General features: G+C 44.8%; 1 protein-coding gene across 2 annotated transcripts in view; it reads right to left on the bottom strand.

The window, feature by feature from the left end:
• Positions 1-12184: 12184 nt before the first annotated feature.
• The window catches only part of LOC119168266 (poly(A) RNA polymerase GLD2), a 147599-nt gene continuing 133010 nt past the window's right edge, over positions 12185-26773 (bottom strand). For both annotated transcript variants that reach the window (XM_037419673.2, XM_075890986.1), the window contains 2 exons: positions 23921-24167; positions 12185-12406 (listed from right to left, as the gene is read on the bottom strand). In XM_037419673.2, the coding sequence (XP_037275570.1) occupies positions 12267-12406; positions 23921-24167 (387 nt within the window). In that variant the 3' untranslated portion in view covers positions 12185-12266. The remainder of the gene's footprint in view (positions 12407-23920; positions 24168-26773) is intronic.

The following is a 26773-nucleotide window of genomic DNA, read 5'->3' as shown; positions in this document are numbered from 1 at the left end:
CCAGTTGCTTGTGGGCAGCTGCTGCCAAAATGTTGGGCAAAGAAGCCCTCTGCATAAGTGCAGGAATATGTCGCCTAGATGAGTGCCACGCCCACAGTGGGGTACATTATACATTGGCACGCGTCGAAGCACTGATAAAGATACTGAAAAAAAATCAGTAGTTTCAGTCGCTCTCGCGTGCGTCCGCTGCTGCCGCTAAACTGTCGGGCAAAGCGTTCTGCGAAGCCGCATCAAAATAGCGGTCCAGGGGTCGCTCGCAGTGCCAAGATGACCACCGCACCACACCAAGTGGGCGACTTTCTACATTAGCACGCACTGAAGTGACGGCAATGAGTAAGGTAAAAACACAGTATACTGTACTTACATGAGCGACTTCAATGCCAAGGTAGGAAAGAAGCAGGCTGAAGCCCAGGCAGTAGGAGGTTATGGCATCAGTACTAGAAATGCCAAGCGGAGGGAGCTATTAGTAGAATTCCCAGAACACAATAGTTTACAAATCTTGAGTGCCTTCGAACGAAAACAAGGGAACCGTAAATGGACACGGAGGAGCCCTAACGGCGAAAGTAAGAACAAAATTGACTTTATACTGAGTGCACACCCAGGCATCATGCATGAGGTGGAAGTGCTTGGCAAAGCACCATGCAGTGACCGTAGAATGGTATGGTCTCGAATTCGCCTAGACTAGAAGAAAAAACGACAGAGACTGATACGCAAGAAGCCAATCAATGAGCTAGCACTGAGAGGGAAAGTACAGGAATTGAGAGTCTCACTTCAGAACAGGTACTGGGCTCTTATCGAGAAAATAAGTATAGCGTTGATGATAATCTGACTAGTATCATTACGGAGAGTGCAGTGGAAGTTGGAGGTACGGTACTTAGACGGGACACTGGGAAGCTGTCCCAGGAGACAAAAACCTCATTAAGAAGCGTCAAAGCACGAAAGCCTCAAATACAACAGACAAAACAGAATTCGCAGGGCTTTCGAAATTGATTAATAAGTGTAAGATATTCGATGTAAAAAGGTATAACATGGAAAGAATTGAACACGCTCTGAAGAACGAAGAAAGCGTCAAAGCAGTGAAGATGAAACTTGGATAGGCAAAAACCTGATGTATGCACTAAGGGACAGGGAAGGCAAAATAACTACCAATATGGATAGGATAGTCAAAATAGCGGAGGAGCTTTACAGAGATCTGCACAGTAGCCGGAAACACCACGACTTTAATATAAGAACTAGCAGTAACCCAGATGGCATCCTACCCGTAATCGTAAAAGGAGTTAGAAAAGTCTTGAAGGGAATGCAAAGAGGCAAAGCTACGGGTAAGGATCAGGTAACATCATATCTGCTGATGACAAGGACATGAAGAATCACAGGCCGATGAGCCTGCTCTCTGTCATAGACAAGCTATTTACAAAGATAATTGCTAACAGAATTAAGACAAAATTAGAACTCAATCAAGCAAAGGAATGGATGAATAGACTTTAAAGTCCGGCAGTTTTACCGGGGGAGGTAGGGGAAAAGGGGATTAACCCCTGTCCCTTCCCACTCTCCATTGATTATGGTGGCGGTGCCCCAGGTGACCGCTCGAAGTCTTTGAACCCAGGCGGCACCTTCAGCTTGCCGGACGGCCCAAAGCTGGTCCGCCAGCTCGTCGCGAGAGTTTCTGTATATGCTACCTTTAGGTAGCATATACCTAAAGGTAGCATATACAGTAACTCTAGCTACCTTTAGGTACCTAAAGGTAGCATATACAGTGACTCTACTTGTCGCTGGTGAATGCTGCCTCACAGCGGCAGCGCAGCTGACGCCGCCGATCGACAACAGTGACCGCAGCCGCGGCGAAGCCGGCCCCTGCCCTCGCGCGGTGGTAGCAGCAGCGATTGGCCTCGAATTTCGTTCCTGCCTAATATGCGTTGCGAAGGCAGCGGCAACGATCGACCGCATTCATATATCGATCAGCTAATAAGAGAAATGCTCAGAATACAGCCAACAACTATCATAGCCTTGATAGGTTACGAGAAGGCGTTTTATTACGTTAAGATTTACTGGCGCAAGGGCATCTAAGGCCAAAGTGCGCCTGTACAAGCGTTGTTTCATTTCAGGTTATTAGTCTAAAAATTAAAATAAATGATGCGTAGTAAATATTTATAAACTATTTAAAACACGGTGCGTTTAAAAGGAATGTCACTTTGTTAAAAACTTTCATTTTGTTGGCTGAAGTCTGTGACAATAAATTTGTCTGCAAGGCCCAAGACCCTCCTGGCTGAAGTCCTTGCCTGAGCAAGAACTGCGAAGGCTCAGACATACTTTTTATGCACCAGGCGGTACCTTACACTTGAGGTGCAGCCTGGCGGCTAGGATGGAATGATATCATAGTTAAAGATTTGACTTTCCCAAGATAATGAAGAAGTCTCTTAAGGTCAACCACTGCATCAAGTGATAAAAACAGCGCGGGATGAGGTAGGATATGATATCGGCAGAGCTCCCTGAAATGGTTCAGTCGTGCTTGGTGAAGCACAGGTCATTGAATGAGGACATGCAGAACGGTTAGACTCTCTCCACAATGTATACATGTAGGTGGATCAGTGCTTGTCAAAAGGTGTTTATGTGTGGCATAAATGTGGTCTATTTTGAGCCATGTTAGAGTGACTTTGGCGAATCTGTTGAGTTTTTGCAGGATAACTTTCTTCAGTAGGGTTTTACAAGGTAGAGTTTGTTGTCGACTTGTTTGTCCCATTCAGCTTGCCAGTGGTTGTGTAGACCTCTACGTACAACAGGTTTTAGATATACATCCCGAATAGAGCATACCATAATATCTATGGTATGCCGACCAGCGGCTTCTCTTGCTTTCTTGTCCACTATTTCATTGCCCGCAATTCCAGAATGACCTAGAACCCAGCAAATAACAATAAAAAGTTTTAGGTTATAGGCTGCATAGATTTCATTAAGGAGCTTGTTGAAGGTGGGGTTCTTGCTGTACTTGCCCCAAGACAGGGCCTTGACAACACTAAAGAATCTGTGTACACTATAGACTTATGTACCTTGTGATGTTTAATGTGTAGCATAATAAGCAAGATACCATAGGCTTCCGCCGCAAAAATGCTGGTATGTGTATGCATGGTTCTGGTGTCGGAGAACTTTTGTCTGTAGGCTGCACAAGATACAGATGTTTGATACTTTGAGCCATCAGAGAAGAATGCAGCTGAATGATATTTGTGTTTGTGTTCAAGGGCCAAGAAATTTTGCTCAATGAGTGCACTTGGATGATTTTCCTTTTAATGTCTTTGAAAGACCAGTCACAAGTGACTGGACACTGCTGCCAGGGACAGATGTGTTCGGCATGGTCACTTTCCTCTAAGTCATTGAAAAAAATTGCAAGTTTTTCTACTGCAGGTCTTATTGCCACTGGAAACGGTGGGGCGATAGAAGGACGGTTTAGGTATAACTGAGTAGTAGACACATCATTCATAAGTGTTTTGCATGGGTGCTGCCTCAGAGACATGATTCTAACTGCATAGTTGACTCCTAGATACGTGCGCTGATAGTCCAGTGGCCACTGATCTGACTCTGCATAAAGGCTGTGAATAGGGCTGGTACGGAAGGCACCAAGTGCCAGCTGGATACCTAAGCGGTATACAGGGTCCAATATTTTGAGTGTTGTCCTTAAAGCTGACTGATATACTATGCATTTATAGTCTATGCATGACAAAACCAGGCTTCAAAACTGAGATATGAGACAGTGCCTGTCTGTCCCCCCACGACTGATGCGATAAAATCTTTAAAAGGTTCATGGTCTTGAGACATTTTAACTTCAGCTGTTTTATGTGCTGGATAAAGGTGAGTTGGGAATCAAAAATTACACCGAGGAATTTTTGTTCTTTCGCGATAACTATGTTTTCTCCATTCATTAGTATGCAGGGGCCAGGATGTACACCTCGTCGTCTGGAGAAAAGCACACTAGTAGTCTTGTCAGTGTTCAACTTAAAACCATTCTCATCAGCCCATTTCGCAAGATGGTTAACACCTAACTGTATCTGGCGTTCGCATACAGTCAAGTTACACGATTTGAAACTAATTTGGATGTCGTCCACATATACGGAGTACGATATCGCAGGTGGAATAACAGAGCGAAGAGAGTTCATTTTAACTATAAATAGTGTGCAGGCTAATACTCCTCGCTGTGGCACTCCAATTTCTTGAAGGAATGTGTGCGATAACACAGTACCTATTCTTACACAGAACTTCCTTTCAGACAGGTAATCTTTTAAGATGGTGGTCAACCTGCCACATATTCCGAAAAAAAAAAGGTCTTGCAGGATACTGTACTGCCAGGCACTACGTATGCCTTCTCAAGATTAAAGAAAACAGACAGACAGTATTGTGTACAAACGCGTCACGTATATATGACTCGAGGAGGACAAGATTGTCAGTTGTGGATCTAGCTGTATGGAAGCCAGACTGGCACGGGTCCAATATACCATTGTATTTTAAGTAATAGACCAAGCAGCAGTTAATCATTTTTTCAAACACTTTGAGTAGGCAGCTTGTGAGGGCGATAGGCCTGTAACTATTGACCGAAGAGGGATCTTTGCTCTGTTTAAGGATTGGTAATACTATTGACTCTTTCCAAGCAGAGGGTATTTTGCCAATATTGAGAATCTTGTTGTAAAGTACTAAAAGGCAGTTCAGGGTTTCATCGGGGAGATTTCTATTCATTTCATAGGTAATTGAATCAGAACCAGGAGCGGAACTTCCACAGGACCTAAAGGCAAGCTTCAGTTCATATAGTGTTAGTGGTTTATTGTATCCATCTGATACAGGCTTGTTCCGGCACAGAGGTACACTTTCAGCTATGCTTTTGTGGCGTAAGAACTTAGCGGTATAATTTTCTGAGCTTGATATTTTCTCGAAGTATTCACCAAGAGCGTTTGCCTGTTCTTCTATTGTATTACTGCAGTCATTCACCAAAGGGAAGGGATTTCGACCTTGTCCTTTAAGTTTATGCACCTTATTATACACCTTGCTGACGCCTGTGTAGGAGTTTATTGAAGATATGTAGTGTGTCCAGCTTTCCCGTTTGGCTATACGGCGAATACGCCTGCCGTTCGCTTTGCAACTTTTAAAGTTTATCAAGTTTTCTGCTGTTGGGCAGCCAGAAAAAGTCCTCCATGCTTTATTTTGTCGTTTTTTTAGCAATTTCATGCTCACGATTCTACCATGGCCTTGTGTTAACCTTATCATTGCTGGACTGCGGTATGCACTTTTTAGCACAAGAACATATTCAGAGATATAGTTGGCCGTCTCTTCTACTTCCAAATGGTCTACCTCTTCGAGGCGTAGTGTACATAGCTCTCTAAATTTCACCCAGTTTGCAACATAAAAGTTCCATTTTTTAGGATAAGATGGTCGGTCATCCCGTTGTCTTGTTACTAAAAGAGTTGGAAAATGGTCACTTCCATATGGACTATTAATAACTTTCTAATCTAAGTAAGGTAGGAGTGACGGTGACCCAATGGCTAAATCTATGCATGAATATGTATTGTGTGTGGTACTGAAGTATGTTGGCTCTGCCTTATTGAGCAGACAGGCTCCAGATGTGAGAAGAAAGTTTTCTATTGCACGACCTCTCGCATCACATCTGGTATCACCCCATAGCAAACTGTGAGCATTAAAATCTCCAATTAACACATATAGTTCTGGAAGCTGATCAATAAGCTTTTCGAACTTTGTTTTATTGAATGGTTTGCCGTGGGGCATGTACATCGACGAGATAGATATAAGATGGTTAAACAAAATAGCGCAAGCAGCCACAACCTCAAGAGAGCTTTGTAGCACAATGTGCTGGCATGCTACGCTTCTTTGAGCAATGATGGCCACACCTCCAGATGAGAAATTGCCATTTCGATCTTTACGAAAAATCACATATTGATTTAAGAAATTCACATGAATCGACTTTAAATGAGTTTCTTGAACACAGAACACTTTTGGCTGATAGTCATTTAGCAAGTCTTTGATATCATCTAGGTTATTAAATAGGCCTCTGGCATTCCATTGTACGTAGTATTTGTGTGGTCATATTGAGAAGAAATGTATGTGTCCTGTGTTCAGATGAATGCACTAAAAATATGTGTTAAAGGGAGGCTACCCTTCAGGTTACCGACCCCTTGGACGGAGCGGTTACGAGATGTTTCCCTTTCTTTTGCGCTCCAAGGAGCACTGAGCTTTGTTCGTCGACGACGCTGGTGTTCGTCCATCGATTTACATTGCCTTCTCTGAGACACTGGAAAGTCGAGGACCGGGCACAGAGACTTGCGTCTCTTGTCCTGGAATTCGATTCAGCTTCGGGGCCTGCTGAGCTGAAGCCTGCAAACCCACCTTTCATGTTGGTGGCCCGGCAATAGCAGCAGCCACCTGGGGGTTGGACGAAGTGAATACTGGGCCACTGTTGGCGACCGCAGGAGACTGCCGAGGCACTTGTGGCACTAACCCCGTTGCACCACCTTGGCAAAACTTGTGTGATCAAGGTACGACAAACGGTTCCTTGCTTCTCGAAATGCTATGTTTTCTTTTACTTTTAGTGAGATTACCTCTTTTCCGATCTTCCATTTAGGACATGTTCTAGACTAGGCTGGATGAGTTCCATCACAGTTCACACAATAAGGAGATGATTCCCAATCGTCCGACTTGTGTTCATTGGAGCTGCATTTCACACGTCTTCTTTCCCCGGCATGTCTGCAATTCGTGCCCGTACCGCTGGCACTTATAGCACAGCCGAGGATTCCGGGATGTACGGCCTCACGCAAAGTTTGATGTAGCCTGCATCTAGTGTGGTAGGAAGCACACAGCTGTCAAAGGTTAGTATTATGTGCTTAGTACGGATCTGCTCATTTTTCGGCGAATCAATATTCATTCAACCTTTATAACATTTTGATTCTGGAACCCATCAAGAAGTTCTTCCTCACTAAGGTGCAAGAAGTCATCTCTGATATTACACCACGTTTCATGTTCATTGTTCTATGTACAGACACTGTGACTGGTACGTCACCAATACAATTCAACTCATTCATTTTCTCAGATTGATCTTTGTTCTTAAGTTCAAGTAGTAAATCACCGCTAGTCATTTTCGTGGCCTTGTAGCCTGGTCCAATGGTGTTTCCAAGGCATTTTGCCACCAGGAAAGGAGAGAATTTGCGAGCAGTTAGGTTGCCCTCGCTATGGATCACATGATAATTTAGAAATACGTCATTGCTTTTCAGAAAATAGTCGAAGGGTGCTTCGGTGCGCCCTCTTTTTTGAGGGCGATCAAGGAGTAAAATAGCTTGTTTAGCCGTGGGAGTAGTGCGTGTCTTTGGCGACAGCACCAACTGCCCACCACGGAGTCCAACAAAGGGACACTGCAAGACTTGAACCAAGTCTGCACAACGCCAGCTATACGCTATCAATATAACCGGATATAGCATACCCAAGGTTGGATACCTACACTAGTTTAACCCTTGCCACCAGGAAACAATGAAGTAAATGGAAAAGAGAAGAAAACAGGATAGATTTAAAGAGGAGAAAGGAGGATGTGGGGAGAGAGAGATAGGAAAAGGCGACTGCTGATTTCCCCTGGGTGGATCAGCCAAGAGGTGCCGTCTACATGAAGCCGGGGCCAAAGGGGTCTGTTGCCTCGGCCAGGGGGCCTTAAAGGTCCAATCACCCGGCGTCGACTCAACCCCCAGAATCCCTTTTTCCCCGGACACGGCAAAGCCACGCACGGCAAGGCGTGGGAGGGAGCCGAAACTCCCCCGTTAGCTCGGGTCCGTGGCGACGCTACGCACCAAATGCCTGCTCTTACAGACACCCCTGCAGGGTGAGAAGGCGTTTGATTCAGTAGAAATGTCAGCTGTCATGCAGACATTGCGAAATCAGGGTGTTTATGAAGCATATATTAACATCATAGAAAAAATCTACAGGGGACCAACTGCCACCATAATGCTTCATAAAAGAAGCGACAGAATACTAATCAAGAAGGGTGTAAAAACAAGGGAATACAATCTCCGCAATGCTATTTATCACGTGCTTACAGGAAGTTTTCAGAGACTTAGAATGGGAAGAGTTAGAGATAAAAGTGAATGGAGGGTACCTTAGTAACCTGCACTTTGCCGATGACATTGCATTGCCGAGTAACTTTTCATGATTACGGAGGTAGACAAGGAGAGCAGAAAGATAGGTCTTAAAATTAATGTGCAGAAAACGAAAGTAATGTGCAACAACCTCAGAAGAGAACAGCGCCTTCAGATAAGTAATAGTGCACTTGAAGTTGTAAAGGGCTACATCCATTTAGGACAAGTAATAACCGTGAAGCGAAACCACGAGATTGAAGTAACTAGAGGAATAAGAATGGGGGAGAACACATTCGGTAAGCACTCTCAAATCATGACTATAGATTGCCAATATCTCTCAAGAAGTATAGAGCAGCTGCATCTTGCCGGTACTTAGCTACACAACAGAAACCTGGAGACTTACAAAGAGTGTTCAGTTCAAATAAAGGAAGACGCAGCGAGCGATGGAAAGGAAAATAATAGGTGTAACCTTAAGAGACAAGAAGAGAGCAGAGTGGATCAGGGAACAAACTGGGGTTAAACATATCATAGTTGCAATAAAGAAGAAATGGACATGGGCCGGGCACGTAGCATGTAGGCAGGATAACCGCTGGTCAATAAGGGTAACTGACTGGATTGCAAGAGAAGACACGCAGGTTAGGGGCAGACAGAGAGTTAGGTGGGCAGATGAGATTAAGAAGTGGCAGCAGCAAGCACAGGACTGGCGGAACGTGGGAGAGACCTTTGTCCTGCAGTGGTCATAGTCAGGCTGATGATGATGATTATGATGAAGTGAGGATGAGAATACTGAAAAAGTCATAAATAGCAGTTTCAGTTGCTTGAGCGTGTGTCCGATGCTGCTGCCAAAGTTCCAGGATAATCACTCTGCATAGCCTCAGGAAAATGGCAGTCCAGGGGCGTAGATGACCGCCACGCCTACAGTGGCGGTCGTCTTCAGCACATTGGCATGTGCTGAAGTGTCAACAATGAGAATATTGAAAAAAATCATAGATAGCAGTTTCCGTTGCTTGTTACTGCTGATTCCAAAGTTCCGGGCAAAGAGCTCTGCATAGCCACAGGAAAATAGCAGTCCAGGTGTTGCTCACAGTGCCTAGATGACTGCCTTAGTCACAATGCGTGACTTTACACTTTTGCACACCCATAGTGTCAATGAGGATACTGAAAAAAATTGTAGATAGCAGTTTCAGTTGCTTGTGCACAAGCCCACTGCTGCTGCCAAAGGTCTAACAAAGCTCTCTGCACAGCCACAGGAAAATAGCAGTCCAGGTTCAGAGTGCCTAGGTGACTTCCTCGCCCACAGTGGGGGACTCTACACATTGGCATGCCTAGAAGTGTCAACGAGGGTACTGAAAAAAACCGCAGATAGTGATTTGAGTTGTGCGCGTGTCCGCTGCTCCTGCCAAATTGTCGGGCAAAGCGCTCACCATAGCTGCAGGAGAATTGCAGTCAAGGTGTCATTCACAGCGCCTAGTTGACCGCAAAGCCCACAAAGGGAAACTGTAACATTGGCATGTGCCGAAGTGTCAATGAGGATACTGATAAAATAATAGCTAGCGGTTTCAGTTGCTTTTGCGCTGTGGGGGTGCTAACACCCCCTGTAAAGCCGTTTGCACATCGTGGCCCACATGTTTCCGACATTGGCCACATTAAGGGGTCACAGCTATTGAACAGGAGGTGGCTGTCAGCTCGCCAGCATTTATCACCACCACCATCATCATGGTGAGCGCAGTCGCGCCGACAGTGATGCCTGGCAGCAAGCCTGGGTGGCGGCGCATGAGAATGAGCAGCCTTCTTTTGCGAGTGGCGGTTAGAGTGAGCGGTCGTCTCTAGCGTCGGGTCCACGGTAGACGGCACCGCGGGTCGTCTGCCATGGGCCCTCGTGTGGAGTCGAGCGTTGGCGACGCCCCCTTGTGTGCTCTTGTGTTTATTTTGCTGAGTGGTGTGTAATATTGCGTAAGGTTGTTTTAGCGTGTGGATCACACTTGATGTATATTATTTCGGCTGGCGATACCATCATTCTAAAAGCAGTTGTTTGGTTTGGTCCGATTGCGTCAGCTGTGTCTGTTCACTCAAAGAGCGTGGTGCTCTTCACATTGAGACCCCACAATAGCTACCCAACGTGCAACTCTTGGAGCATGAGACGAGTGTTCCTGCAGTTCGGAACTTTTTTTTTTTTAGCTATGGTAGCGTAAGCCTAGGGGGACTTCCATTCTTTGTGTCAGCAGTGTGCTTTGTAGAGAGGAATAATATCCGTTGCGTGACGGTCTGAACTTGTCAGCACATTGAGTTTTTTTCTGCTCCTAAGTAGCTTTTGTTTTGTTTTTAAGAACGTTGATCTGTTAATAAAAGAACCATGTGATTCGCATCCTGGAGTGAGCAAAGCTTAGAGCACGTGGACTGTTGGCCAAGCCTGAAGCGAGTGAGTATAGAAGCCTCGTAGGTCGTCCTAGTTTCTGTAAACATCTTCTTCTATTTTTTAGGACTCGGGGAGTCAGGTGTCGTTGCTGTCTTGCCTTGCGGCTCGACGCCTGGGAGTCGTGACACCGTCCGGGTCGGTGAAAGCAGATCGCTCGGTAGGCTGCTGTGTCCGGCGGGTGAGTAGGCCACCTCACTGAGTGGATGTCTCTTTGCCTTTTCTGTGCCTAGGCAGGGGGCTGGATGGAGGCCAGTTGTTGTCAAGCGACTCATTAGGCCTAAGGCTCTGCGCAGCCGTCTGTTGCACATGGCACAACTAGAAGGATCGCGGCGTTAAGGCGTCGCACTCTGCTTCCCTCAACTTTTTTTTTATCTTGCGATGCACTAGTTAGTAAAAGCGATTTCTGTTTTATTTGATCTGAGAGTTTCGGCCGCCGTTGATGTATTTGCCCAGCAGTACTGACCGTCGTACCACGTGGGCGAGGAGCCCGAAGCTCCCTTCCCTTTGCTTTACTGCCTTGTTCTGTCGAGTGTTATGAATGTATGCAGCGGGAGTGATGTGACCAGCGACTGGCTGTCTTCTGCACATGTGTCTGCGCTACTGGCAAGGAATGCCGTTGAGACATCAGGATTTGAACATGCCTGGGACCTGCGCAACTGCCTGCAGCCCGATGCTTTCGTGAGTGCTGGTCGCAGCCAGAAGACGTGTCGGCACGAGTGACAGTTTCTCGTGATGAGGACAACGGAGAGTGCAGCAGTGCCGACCGGCGAGGTCGTCATGCACAGACATTCTTCAGAAACATGTGTTGTCATCTTTTGTTAGACCTTGTGCAACTGATTTTTTCGTGTTTTTTTTTTTTTAGATATGGTTTGAATAGAAGTTGGAGGGATGTGAGAGCGCTAACTAACACCTCTTGTAAAGTCGTTCGTGCCTTGTGGCACCCGTGTTTCGCACATAGGCCACGTACAGGGGACACAACTATCAAGCGGTAGGTGGCATTGCGCTCGTGAGCGTTTGTCACTACCATCATCATTATGGTGGGCGCGGTCGCACCGGCAGTGACGCCTGGCAGCAAGCCTGGGTGGCGGTGCATGAGAGATGAGCTCTTTTGCGTGTGGCGGTTGGAGCGAGCGGGCATCTCTTGCGGTGGGCCATGATAGACAGCATCGCGAGTCCTCTGCCGTGGGCCTTTGTGGTGTGTTGAGCTTTAGCGTCGCCGTCTCGTGTGTGTGTTCTTGAGTTTTCCTTATGTTGTTAAGCGTTTTGTAATGTTGTGTAAGGTTGTTTTAGCGCGTGGATCACAATTGATGTATATATCAATTTGGCTGGCGATATCGGCATTCTAAATGTTTAAATAAATGTGCGTTGTTCGGTTTGGTCCGACCGTGTCAGCTGTATCCGTTCACTCAAAGAGCATCGCACTTTTTTCATCCAGACACCTGCGTGTCCCTGCTGCCAAAGATATGTCTGCAGATAGAAACGCTCAAAGCACCTGCAATTAGCTAAAAAATCTTTGCATTTTATATTTTAGAGATAGAACGGTTTTAAGATGAAGCTTAGCACGATACAATGTACAGCCAAAAGTAGCAACGGTGAGGAGTCTTTTAAACTAAAATGCTGCAACAGAACTGAAACTAACTCTTAAAAAAGCACTGACATGAGATAACAAATAACACAATTTATTTTATGTGTTACGAAATTAAAACACAGTCACTGAACAAATGTCTTTTGCAGGACTCCGTCGACTAGCACGAATGCAGCAGGAGGCACTCGGGGCTGTGGCTTTTCTGCAATTGTTCCAGGGTGTCGTGGAAGGCACGCACTATCAGCTGGTACATATCCCAGTTGTACACTGCCCGAGCCGTATTGGACTGGTCAAAGGGCTCTGGAAATAAAACAGTGCATTTCATGGCAATCTCCCTATTTATCAAAAAAAAAAAAAAATCATGACATGCCTCTCATACTTCACTACCCATCAGACCAATCTATGAATGCAGACAAATCTCGTCACAGCAAACATCAGATTACCGATATTCTTACATTAAAAACTTTTTTGAAACTCACTACTACAAATTTCAAAATACTGATTATTTCAGAGCAACACATCGAATTTCATCTCCCCCGTATATTTCCACAACACTTCAAAGTAATAAAGAGCAATTTTAAAAAGTTACTTGTGGCTGTGAAAATAATTACCAGCTTTGTACCTGTCACTGTCATTATCATCATCATCAGAACACCTGCATATTTCTCTATGTGCCCCAATAGCCCTAGCATCATCGCCTGGTTCTTGATTCTTGCATCAGGCTTCACCCCATTGCCTTTTTTTTCGTCAGACAGCTTTACCTGCGCGCTTGTTACACGGCTGTTTTCTAGCATTCTGGTTGGTGATTGAACGTTCAAGATGCCCTCTGAAAGCAGCAAGAAAGAAATGTTACGACAGTGAAAAATGCAACACAAGTGATCTATGGGATGAAGTGGCCGATGATTACCCGTGCATGCTTCACTAACGCTTAAAGACTACGCCCAGTATGATGATGCAGCATGTGCATGAGCTTAGCTGACGACCGATAAAAACAAAACAAAACAAGATCCATAGCATTTGTCGTTATTAGTAAATGCCGACCAGAGTGAACATGATGTTGAAACAGCACACGTGAACCGACGTGAAAAAATGGTATTTAATGGTCATGCTTCGCAGTGCGTAAGGAAGATGCATTTGCTTAAGAGTTTGTCTTTCAAATTCCCACATCAGAATAAATCATGCCATATGATGGTTTTGGGATGTTAAACCCCACATATCAATCAATCAGGATAGATCACACTATTTCTCAAATAAATGTAAACTGATTCTGTAATATTTCGGGTTTTCTTTTTCCACACTAATGAGCATGACGCAGTCCTGAATGTATACAAGCACAGTTAGGCCACTCACGTGGTTGAATTCAAGATTTTTGTGCAAATTCTGAATACTTTCACTACAATAACTTACAAAATGACGAATGATTTTAGGTCGTCCCATAAGATTCGTTGTATTAAGATTTCACTGTACTAGAAATGTCTAAGAAGACTTCAAACAACATTTAAAGATAGGGTTTACAACAAGAACTTGAGAACCAACTTCTAGGACCAGCAAATGTCTAGGAATGTTAAAATTTTTCTAATTGTTAGTAACTGAACTAAGATTCACTAGTTACCTTCATAAGTAATTACTAGGGATAAAAGAATATTCGAGTTTCAGAATAAAAGTGGGCCAACATGTATTTTTAAAAAATTATGTCATTTCCATACGTCATGGCTCTAGCAGATAAGACCAGAGTTCATCAGTCTGGGAGACTGATAAACTGCTAGTGTTAAAAAATAACCAGCACTCAGCTAAGATCCAATACCAAGAGATGCAAGAATACTCGAATGAGCTTTTGAACCAGAAAAAGAATGATTCTTTGCATTGGTTATCTCCATTCCTGCTACTGAGGCACATCTGGCGAGTGCATGCTCTTGACTAAAGGAAACACTGCAACACCACGGCGAGAAAGCTAGAAGTAAAGTCATGTCGAACAGCTTGTCTTTCAACACGACAATCAGCAGTCTTTCGGTGGCAGTCACTCACTGTGCTCGAGGAAATGAGCATACTACATTTTTGTTCGTTCTCTTAATTATCCACATAATCTTTGGTATTGGATACTTTCCTTGTCTGGCCACTATTTGATTCTAGTTCTATTCAGGATTAAATATCACTATTCCCACTCTGCCATGTTAGAACATAATGAGATTACTGAACTGTCACTCAGTGCAAAAGCACATCGAAATAGAATGGAATCTGAAGGCATGTTGGGTTATCGTGTATGTGTTATCAAAGCTGTAATAAAAATGTCTTGTTTTTCCAGTTAGCTGTGTACCAAAATGCTGTTTTGTACATAAAAGTGAAACACCAACTCGAATGTCCAAGCATTTTGTAGAATACTTTAGAAATGAATATTTCTAGGCTAATATTATTAATAATAATTATTGAGGTTTAACGACCCAAAATCACCATATGATTATGAAAGATGCCGTAGTGGATAAAACGATATTGCTATAGCACAGCTCAGTTTGAGTGAGAAGAAAAGATGCTATACTGTCAAGAAGGAGAAAAAAATTGACGAGAGTGTGAGCACTGTCATATGTTTGTTTTTTTCCCCTTTCTTGACCATAGAGCACCTTTTCTTCACGCTCAAACTGAGCTGTGCTAAACCAATACCATTTTACCATGCACCAACTCGCCCAGTCAGCAGTACTCGCCATAGTGGAGGGCTCTGGAAATTTCGGGCACCTGGGGTTCTCTAAAGTGCACCTAAATCTAAGCACACTGGTCTCAAGCATTTTTGCCTGCATCAAAATTGCAGCCCCTGCGGCCAAGATTTGATCCCGCGACCTGCGGGTCAGCAGCTGAGTGCCTTAGCCAACAGACCACCGTGGCAGATGCTGGCACCCTGAAGGGGGGACGTGGGTCTTAGGGCAATCGAAAATGGCCAAAAAAATGGATTTTTTGCAAAACTGATCTTTGGGGTGATTGCAACCCTGAGCACCTACTCTCAAATTACTAACGCTATATTCAGTTGAGAAACGAAATAAAATGGGCCTCCAACGCACTCTGGCACTAGTAATATGCCCCCTGATGTGACCGAAGAGCGGGGCAGAGCCGGAAACCCAGGCACTGGGAAAGCAGAACTCTTGCAAGGCTTCTTGCTCACAAAGAACCATGATTTATTTACATATTCACAGGTGTGATCAAACTAGGCACGGGGGAGCGCCTTTACACGAGACAGAAAAGGCCGTAACGAAGGCCCAGCGCACATGCGACGGTCCTTTTATATCCCCCGTCTGTGCACGCACACCTTGTCCGACGCCGACTGCGCGTCTCAGCAACACGATGCGCGTTCCATGTGGCACACATGATCATCTCTCGCCTTTCTTCTGGATGCGGACTGCGTTCGGAAGGCTCGCGAATGAGCGCCCCTTTCAGGCCGGGTCCATACACTGGCGGTTATAACACCCCAAAAGAGCAAAATTCGTTCGAAGCTCGCGTGCGCGCCATGAGCGTTGTAGCGGGTCGAGCACCGCCATCTTGAGCTAGATTTGAAGCTATTCCTTTGTGTGTAATCTGCGCCATCTCAAAATCGCGTGGTCCATGCAGAATGGCCGCTGTCACGAGTTTTCCGAAGGTCGTTCCTGGATTCCTGACTGACTCTCACTCAGCGCGCATTTCGAGTGCACCGTGTCGAGTCTCCTATTGGCTGACATGGCCGGCGCGCTTTTCAAGAGCGCCGTTACACGTTTGCCATTGACTGGCGTGGCCAAAGCGTATTCTTTTTTTTGCGCGTTCCTCATTGTGGCTGTCCAATCGTGTGCATGTTTGTGGATGCACCCTGCTTGTGCTTTGCGCCGGTAGTTTTTCCACAAGAGTGATATGCCCGGAGACTCTCGTTTGAAACCGCCCTCGCAACGAGCTTTTGGAAGCGGTGAAAAGCGGGCTTAGAACAAGATTGCGCTGGCTAGAAGTGCACCTTCGGGCTGATAATTTGGGGGAGCTGGTGCCCTTTCGGCATCTTGAAATGTTTACGATCCACTCCATAAGCAGAATGATCGCGCGAGCAACAAGCAGAGAGCGCATGTCACACTTCCCTTACAAAGCCGATTGAGAGAAGGGTCAAGGTGCTCCCGCTTGGTTTTGCTGCGACTTCGCAGACACGCTTGTCAGAAACGCGAAATCTATGCAGCTTTGAACACACCCTGTACTGTCTCGAGAGGCTACATCTGCGCGTGCCTGAGCGTAAGCGATGCTCAGCTCATCTTACACAGGGCAGCATGATGCATAACATCCAGGCGGTTAATTGATGGTGAACATGCAGGCAGAAAATAATGAGAATAGGATGTTTTATAACTTATGAGGTACCAGTGGCTTTAGTCTCACACCCCATAATTTTTTTTGCTTACGATAGTGGGGCTCAGATCTTGCTTTCCACATTGGGAATTTTAAAAAAATGATTTCTTGAATGAACTAAGACACATTCTGTTTCGTTTAGCAAAAAAAACAGATAAGGGACATCTATATAAAATTTATTCAATATTTCTTTCAGATATTTCTGCAGCGAGTCTAAAAACTTCAAATGCGATTGTCTCAGCTCTACATTTTTTTCCCAGCCTGACTAGCCTTACCAAACTTTTCGTTATATTATTGAGAGTCAATTTAAATAAATGTTACACTGTTGAACTCGTAAGGAAACAAACTGTAGAGCTATGCTATTTTTTTATCACTAAGTTGAACATACAAAACTTTGTGAACAATAATGTGGGCTAATTACACTTCAAAATTATGAAGCATCAATACAATTGAATATTTTTATGTGATGATGTATATCAGAATCAATACATATAACATAGCTCCACATGGCAGATCTTTGGCTACAGCTGCATCTCAAACTGAACCAAAAAATATTGAAGGAAAGTGCCTTAGTCACCTATAAGAAATGACGTAATTATAATACACTTATTTTCTCATAATCTGTGAACTAATTGAAGTGCAATAGAACTAAGTGCCTTTTCGAAAACAGTAGAAAAAAACACATAACAAGCCCTATTTCATCAAAATATCTCTAATAATAAAAGTTTCATTTTAAAGACCAGTGTCCGCCCTTAAACCTTCTAGGCCGCAAGATCGAGCAGAGTCGCCGCCTGGCCGCAACTGGCTAATGAGGCAATGTGTGGATTGCTTCGTGCGTCGTCTGCTAGCCACGTTGCATTTATATGTGCGCGTACATGTCAGCGCGAGTGTAACTGTTTATACATATGCCTGAAATGACGTACGAAAGCATGTGGTCTTGCTCAGCTGCTAATGCATTGTACTAATATCGGCGAGTGCAACTTTCTAGAATGCTCTTTATTGTTGTCGTACTCTTCTTTCACCAGAATAATTTCAGAGTGGGTGCCGCTTCCTGTTTCAAGCACATCGCAAAATGATCTTGGCATCCTCCCAAACGTGAGGACTATTAAATAGTGTGTGAATGCAGCGTTTTATAGCAGCAACTCTGTTGTAAAAAAAAAAAACAAACAAAAAAGACAGACTATAGGCCACGCACTTACGTGCTGTTGGTAAGTGTACAACTACGGCACTGTAGTTTATCAATAATGTGAGGAGCCTTAGTTGTGTTTATCTGGCCATGATACCAATACATAGAAATATTACTATTACACAAACTGCGACACATCGGTCATTTAACTGTACTTAAAACAGAGTTACCGTGCCCAACCGTGTGCTTAGATTTAAGAACACTTTAAAGAAAGAGCCCAGACATTGAAAATTAATTGAGACTGCATGCCTTATATATGACGTATAATTTGACTGAAAATTTCATCTTTTTTACATTGTCTTCAGCATTTGTGTGGCGTTGTTAGTGACGAAAAAAGGCAGTCATTTTTTGTCTGAAAAAAAAAAAAAAAAACCTGCTTGTCCTATTAACCACGCCTTTGTTGTAGCACTGTCATGCACGTAATCCATCGATGAAAGCTTTCTGCTGAACCCTTATATAAAATTTTTACATTTTGACTGGTGCAAGAACATGTGCGTACGCATGATAAACGCAGTGTAGCGCAAAGCGCCGTCAGCCACTAAGCTTTCCTGACTAGACTTATCGACTGTCCCAAATTCATGGTGAACAGAATGAAAGAAAAAAATCATATGCGTATAGGGTGCGATCAGTGGTACTGAATTAATCACCCAGATATGCGGGGCTTTCTATGATCATTCTTTCTCTCTTTTTTGGAGTATGCAGGTGACAAAGATGCAAATAAGTAGTCAAGTCATGCTACAGCAGTGTGTAGCAGGCAGAACACAAACTAACCACGTACAAACAAAACAAAGGCATGATTTAGGGCCAAAGCGTGGAAGAGAGTTGCCAAGGGCGAACATCCCAATAAAAGGCAGAATGCGCTTTACTCGGGGATAATGTTAAAGTTGCAGAGACGTGGTGCATTGATTCAGTAGAGAATAGCGTAAATATTAGCAGTAAACTGTAGTCAATGCATTTTATCCGCTGACAACGGCTTAGACCATACGCAAACAAGCGCCGCTGCGTGTATTTCTATATGACCCGCCAACCACGTATTCACACATGTGCAGAGACGGTGCTGCCACCTATAGCCCATCCGTGCTCGCCGCGAATAGCAAGCTCACTGGTTTTCTGTACGTGAATTGCACCATGCGGAATAATATTATTAATTGAAAGGTTAATCAGACAAGTTTAGCGATTCAATTACTAATTTATATGATAGCCTATTCTCAAAGGAAGAAGAAACAGCTTTGAATAGTCACAGGATTTGAATTTCGGTGGAATGCAAGTGATAACTTGTCAAATATGTTACATTGTAGAATTTACTATAGCACTTGGAGTACTTGCTCTAACAAGCTTTTAAACTGATGAAATGGGCACAATGAATCTATGTGATAGTAATATGCTCACTTAAACTTGTTTGTGGCAGAGCGTATTTTCTCTGAATAGGTGTTTTCACAGATTCTGTAAAAAATGGGGAACATAAAACTTCGCCTAAACACAGGACACAAGATACTAAGAAGTCATTCATTTCTATGACGTTTCTTTCCCACAACAGTAAGGCGCATACACAATGCTTGATGATGCACATGCGCTTTGCTATTGTGGGACGCCATTCAAGTAAATCAGTCTGCACTGCTCCCGTCCAAATCTCTTCTTGTGTCCTGTATGTACGTGCTTTATAATTTCCGCGTCTTCACGACCTCTTCACTGCAGTGAAGCAACTTTTCCAAGGGTTACATACGGACATATTCGTTCATTTTGAGTTGTTCGAAATTTTTAATAATAGAAATCCAAGCAAATTCAAATACTTTACTACTGTATATATTTGAATATTTAAAGCATTCAAATATTCACATAAGCCTGAACAAAACATAATGAAATAAGTTTAAAACTGTCAACATTTTATGGCTTTCTATTATGTCCCCATTTTCATTGTATGCTTAGAGCTTCTTTTATTGCAACAGATGAAAGGAAACACAAACTTCCCACTAATCTTTCACTTTTTCACATATGGATGAAATGCTTACTGAAATATTTTTCCTGAAAATGGTGGCACAACAAAACATTAGGTTATTTGTTGCTACATGCTATAGAGTCGCCAACTGTTCATTCAGACATCGAAATTCGAGACATGATCGTTTATTCAGGCACCATCAGCCTCTCGTCCCACTGAAGTAATGTAAACTAGCAACCGAAAATTCAAATGCAGTGCATCGTTTGATTTTTTGGACTCCGACTAACTGAATGACTGCAACGGCCAACGCAATGACACTCTGTCAGCGATGTTTACAATATTTTTGCTAGATTGCAGTGCTGAAGTGCAAATCTTGCTACGGAAGGATGTTGCGCCAGTGTCAAAACAAAAATTCATGAAAAAATTTCAATTGCCAATCTTGAAGGTTGGCTACTTGTAACGTTGGCGTTGAGCGTTAGCCACTGAAGTTTATCCACTGAATGTCTACAGTGGCCAAGCAAAGCGACACTTGTAGTGTGCTAGCAGTGCCATTTGAGGCTTTGAGGGTTAGTTTGAGTGTCTAGCTAGCTTCTGCAGGTAGACTTGCTGTGCATTTTTCGCTTTGTGTCTCACTCTCTTGCGTGCTCCTTGGCGTGCGAGCTACTTAAATGGCTCGAATGCCACCAGTACCATCTGCGCACTGCTGCGCCAGTATGCACCAATGCATACTAAAGATATGTTGTGTAAGTACTGGCCTCTTCTAGAAACAAGCCCGGCCAAAACGCCAACTACAGGACGTTTACAACAGGGAAGGAAACAGCCATTACTCACTAGGTGCAAGGCGGCTGACCTCAGCCTGAAGTTGCTTGGGAGTTTTCAATATCTAAGCATACTATTTTAAACTACCTGAAGCAGACGGATAAGATTCAAGAGGCAGCTGACAAAACTTATGCAGAAACACAGAAAAATTTCCATGATGACAGCCACCTAAACCCGAACAGGTGCACCACGGTAGCTCGGAAAATACCCGTATTTGGCAATCTGTTGAGACAAAAAGCAGAGACGCTCGCCCTGTGCATAGGTATTAGTGGCTGCAAGTTCAGTGATGGCTGGCTGTGCAACATCAAGAAGAGGTATGACCTGGCCTTCAAACAAATGCGCGGCGAGAGTGCTTCCATGGACCTATCCCTTGTGTCAAACTACTTCACCGACAAGCTATTTGCATTGCTGCACCAGCACGCACCAAAAGATGTCTTTAGTTGTGGCAAGACTGGCTTCCTCTGCAAAATGCTGCTAGACAAGATGCTTGCTTTGTCAAGCGAACAAAGAAAAGCACAGCAAGTAGCAAGTAACTCTTGTTTAAGAGGCAACAACACAGGGAAGGGGTAAACTTGTGCTTCTCATCACACAAAAATCAAAGAATCCAAGATGTTTTAAAGGCGTCAAATCACCCCTGCCTGGTATGAAGCAACAACTGTGGTGCCCAGAGGCACATCAATCAGCAATCTTCAAGGGCCAGTTAACAGGCTGACTTTTTTTTACACCCCCCAAAAAAGCTCAGCAATTCATATACTAGACTGCAGCAAACCCATTTTGCCAATATTATGGTGCTGCAAGGTGCGCAGAGCCTCCATTTTAAAAAACAATTCCTTGCGCTCTTTTCCTATGCCTTACCAATCTTCGTTTCATGTGCGGTGACACAAAGTTGCCGATTTTGTCAAAACCGGTCACAACGACGGGCTACACCTTCCCCTTGCTGTGAGGGAGAAGCGTGGCGAGGCGCTTGGAAGTTTGAAACCAGCTGAAACCAATGTTCTAACCCCTGTAACTTCCTTATTGTAGCACGTATTCGCTAAATTCTTGCGGCAACATGTTCACAAAGCACAAGTGCACATATTTTTTCTTATAACAATTTCTGGACCTCAGGGTTGTTTACTAGCCCTTTAAAGCTAATCGTGGAGCTTTTCACCGCTTGCCGCACATGGACCAGGGCTTTATTAAAAAACTTGAAGGTGAATTACCAATCTAGCGTTCTGAATCATGACAGTGACAAGAACGTGCTGTCTTGAATGTGTCTTGAATGTGCTGTCAGTCATCAGTATCTTGTCCAATGCTGGGAAGGCAGTGACTAAGGATACCATATGCAACTGTTTCTGCAACACAGCACTTGTGAACAGTAAGGCAGTGCCACAGTCGTGGACCCCACTTTAAATAATCCCCTCACTGCAACAGCAGACACATTGGACAACCTCGGTGCTAGTGTGATAGATGTGGGGACGTGTACGCTGAGGAGTTCCAAAACTTTAGTGCCATCCCGCCTTGCATTGAGTTGGACGATGAGAAGATCAGGTACTCGAGCTAGGGCAGGTGCACAGCGACTCTTACGATTACGCACCATCAAGACCACAGCCATCAAATGCGGACTTAGCGCAGGCTGTGACAGCGCTGTTGTCTGCTTACAGAGATGACCAGACACTGGCTGAGATACAGGTTGACTTGGTCGCACATAGGCGTATTTGTGTGCAGAGGCGCATAGATAAGTTTTTCCGGCCAGGTGCTTCTTTTTTTTTTTTTTTTCGGGTTAATTTTTTTTTTTTTTTTCGAGCTCTCGATTGTTCAGACTTTTTGGCAGTTCTCGCTAAGTCCGAATAAATGGTCAGCGACTGCAGTAGTCATTGTTCGAATAACCTAGCCCGCAAGATGTGTCTGCGAACCATTGCACGAGCAAAGGAGCGTCAATGTACTAACTCACACAGGCAGAAAGGTTCACGCATATATTTTTTAACATATGGTTTAGTGGAATCACTTTTCAGATCTGATACCATGATAAAGGCAAGCTAGTTATCCCTGAAATGTGTCTCGTTAGGCTAGTTGGTCAAATATGGTAAAAGAACAGTGAAAACTAGAAGAAATGAATGAAAAAATAACAGACAGAACGAACACTGACACTACAGTCAAACCTCAATATATCGAACACGGATATATCGAATTATTGCCTATATCAAACGGTTCCTACATCGTGCGGGAAATCGCATGCATTATTGCTTTTTTTATTTCGAACAAAGTTTGACATATAATGGATATATCGAACTCAGCCACCCCAAACCGCCCGCGCTCCATTGACAGGCGGCGAGCTTTCCCGCAACTCTCTAAAGTAGCGGTAGAGCGGCGGGCGTTTACGAATGCTGCCCACATCGATGGCGCCGAGAGCGCCACTTTAACGTAGCGGCGTATGCGTGCCGCAGCCTTGCGGTAGAGGTTCTTGAATGAGGAATGTGAAGAGAAAAGCGCGGAGCTTTTATTTTCTTTCAATACGAAGGCACCGACACGGCTTCGCGCGGGGGAAGGGGGAGTGGGAGGTAAAGATTGAGGAGGAAAGTATAGGAGGGAAAGGTCGCAGACGACCAACGCAATTTAGTCGGCGTTGAAACGACTGTCTCGAACGCGGCCCGCGCTGCTGCCGGGAAAGGGAAAGCAGTCAGGCGAGCCGGCATGGGCGCGCCATGTGCGCGCTTTACACCCGGACTCACGCCGCACCCTTGCAGCTTGCAGTCGTTGCAGTCTCTATGGTGTCAACGGCACACTGCGCACTTGTTGCAAGCTCCTCCCCCGTAGCATCGGCAGGCATCGGTCGTTGTGCTCGCAGTGTTCATGCGTTCGGAGTTAGGCCTGTAGCGCGCTGTTCGGAGTTGGGCTTGCCGCGCGCTGTGGTGCGCGACAGGCTTAACTCTGAACGGCGGAGCTCACGGATGTGGAGATTGTCGCCGAAGCTACTGCTGAGCAGCCAAATGAAGACTCTGCCGAGGTGAATCCCGCAAGCGCTGATGGTGCCCCGCTCCCAACATCAGCTGAGGTCGTAGCTGCCTTGGCCCTTGTGCGCCGCCACTGCGGCTCGATTGAAGGCAACGGCCTATCACTTATGGATCGCCTGTACTATATTGAGGACGCAGTCGTCAAACACGCCATGGCCAACAAAAAGCAGGCTACTCTTTTTCAATATTTTAAACCAACACAATAAATACTATGTTTGAACCTTCAAGTGAGTATTTACTGCACCACCCTTGAATGGTTCGTTGGTCGTTTTCAGAAAGCTGTTGACGCATTTTTTTCATGATTTTTTTATATCGAATTCTGGATAAATCGAACTATTTCGCGATCACCGCGCCATTCGATATATCGAGGTACGACTGTACAACATGAGTTGATAGTCAGTGCTCATCCTGTCTGTTATTTCTTTACTCCTCTCTTCTAGTTTGCAATGTTTTTACCTTTTGCTAACCAATTATGTGCCCTATTCATACAGTGTGTCACAGAATCTACAGAATAAAGCAAGACAACTTTTTGCATGCAGTACCTTCAACGCAGATGTACTTCCACTGAGAACGCCGTGCAGTGCCAGTTGCACTGACTGCTTCCAAGCGGCTAATGGGTGCACCCTGCCGCACCGACACGCAGCTGCGGGAGAAGCCAAACCGGTTGGCAAAGTAGTCAAGGAAGCCAATGAAGAGTGCGCCGAGGCTCTGTGTGTTGGCAGACTGCCAAGGCGGCAAATCCTCACCCAAGCGCAGCAGCCGCACATCCCCATCACTGCAGAACCGGCCCTGCATGCACAAATGCCAATCTCAAGGCACATCTTATAAACAGCACATTAATGGCTAATGACGAATGGCACAGCAAGGTCTGGAGATGGAAGCACAGAAAAAGCGTGGCTGATCCTTTTTTTTTTTTTTTTTCAGGAATCAGTATTAACACGAAAGCGAAAAGTGTCTTCACAAAGGTAGCTCAGTGTTTATTGTACATTGTTTCGCCACAAAGGCGAAGAAATTAATGCTACAGAAACAAATTGCGATGTCACGTGAAGAAGGCAAGCAGCTTGAAACTTGCCCCGCGCATCTTAAGCCGACAGCACACACAAAATGAGCATACACAAGACGAGTGCGGACAACTAACTGCCACAGCTTCACACTTAAAGCACGCTGCTCAAAGAAAAAGAAAACACGAAATGAATGCACAAGCATAGACCCTTTCACTGTTTACAAACACAGACCCTTGATGACATCGATTTCGTCCACCGATGTGCCTTAATAGCATCAGTGGCAAGAAGAGCTTTAGAAAAAAGCCCGCTCATTTTCTACACTTTGCTTCCCCCATTGGGCAAAATATATATGAATAAATGCTCTTTTGAGCTGCATAAAAATGATAAGATATTCCTTTGAGCTTTACACCAGTTCCTTTTATCTGAAAAAGTAAAGGGAGAATTTCCTTACCCTTTGAAAAAAATTTGAGAATAGGCTTTCAGTTTCGAAGTTAGCAGCTGGTAAATAAGATGACAGGAAGTTTTTTTGGGGTACTATGTTTGTGACCTTGAAACCGTCTATGCACAAGATGAGCGCAAACAGCTGTTACGATTCTTACTTCTTCATGTGTGAGCCGCATGCTCATTTTGTAAACGTGGTGAGTGAAGTAACATTTGCGCTCTCTTTAACTGCTGTAACTGCCAAGCAAACTTGCAGTAGAAGCACCAAAGGTACAAAGCGCCTAAATCCCACGATAAGCGCGCGCTAGTGAGTGACCACGCCAGATAGCTGCTTTCTTGTATCCACCAGCAACAATTTTCCGAACTGCTTCACACAGGGCATAAACTTCAGCTGAAAAAATAGAAACAACAATGAGGCACTCTCACAGTAAATGTTTCTTCCCCTGTTTTCTATTTTCGAGCCGTCTGTGTAGAATTATTTGTGATCCCTATACAGTCGAATCTCATTAATTTGAACATGCTTAATTCGAACTTCTGGTTAATTCGAACTCACGAGGAGGTCCCGTCAAAGCTATGTGTATTCCAATGAGCGAAAACGCCCGGTAAATCGAACGCGCAAGCACTTGTGACGGTTAAGGGGGGACACGGGTTTTAAAAGCCGAAAAATCGTCAAAAAGTTGATTTTTTGGAAATGGCAGTTTTGCTATTTCCATCCAATATTCTACCATTTCGCCAAGTTTTATGCAGTTTGAAACGATATCTTAGCCGTAATATCAATTTTAGCACCAGTGCCAGCTAAATATGAGCCAAGAATTTGGTAAATAAAGCGCCTTTTCCGTGACACGCGACGGCCGTCATATTTGTCCGACAGCCGCGAATCATATATCGTTTGAAAGCGCAGCCTCTCGTCTTGATTTTCGCGCCATTTTCGGCTCCGAGCGCGCGTTGGCTGTGAAGATATCCCGATTCAAAAAGAAGTCCCAACACGCGCAGTAATTGGCCAGTTACGGCACGTGACCCGCAGCGGGTCACGCCATTGGCCTGACAGGCATCGTCTGCATCACTCCGCGGCGACTGTGCGCACACCGTACGCGTCAACTGGTTTTCGCACGTGAGCAACGATGTCGACGCCGTCGCCGAAGTTCGCTACGAAGTACAAATTCGGAACAAAAAGGAAGAGGAAGACTCCGTACAACTTCCAGAAATGCGCTGCTGTGCCACCACCAGTTCCTGACCATGCGGAGAACGGCGTGCTTCCCGAGTCGAGCGGCGCCGATGCGGGCGTGTTAGGCCTAGTCCCCCAAAGCGCTCTTGACAACCGCCGCGGGTCTTCGTCGTCGTTTCGGCACGACACTGCAATGTTGCAGCCAGAAGATTTGCGGCGTATAGAGAGTGAAGCTCAAGAAAAACTTAATGTACTTGCTTCAACTCCTGCTACTGCCCGAAAATCTGACTTTTTGGATCGTGATGACGCTGCCACACAAGCTAGCAACGATCTCGCTACAAGTTTTTTCATCGCTAGTTACGACTCGATGAACGCGCTGCTGGCGTCTACCAGTTGCAAGTGTACAATTTGTGGTGGTAACCTCACGGTGCGAAAAGGTGAGCGGGATTTTGGCCTTGCTGTGAAGTTTGTTGCCGAATGTGCGATCTGCGGCGATAATGTGCAGGGATGGAGCTCGCCGCGCGTGAGCGGCAAAGCAAAGCTCAGGCCTTTTGTCATAAACATCCTTGCGGAGCGTGCAATGCAGAGCACCGGAAACGGGCAAACCGCAATGAACGACATTTTTGCGGCGATGAACATTTCGGAGAGAGGAATGCACAATAAAACATGGCAGGGACACTTGAAAACGAAACTCGTCCCCGCGGCAACCGATGGGGCAGAAAAGTTGATGGGGACATGTGCACAATTAGTGCGCGATTTGTACCGTGACCTAAATATAAACAGCC

This window comes from Rhipicephalus microplus, chromosome 3 (genome assembly GCF_043290135.1).
Source record: "Rhipicephalus microplus isolate Deutch F79 chromosome 3, USDA_Rmic, whole genome shotgun sequence".
Taxonomy (NCBI): domain Eukaryota; kingdom Metazoa; phylum Arthropoda; class Arachnida; order Ixodida; family Ixodidae; genus Rhipicephalus; species Rhipicephalus microplus.
This window is presented reverse-complemented; position numbering and strand designations above follow the sequence as displayed.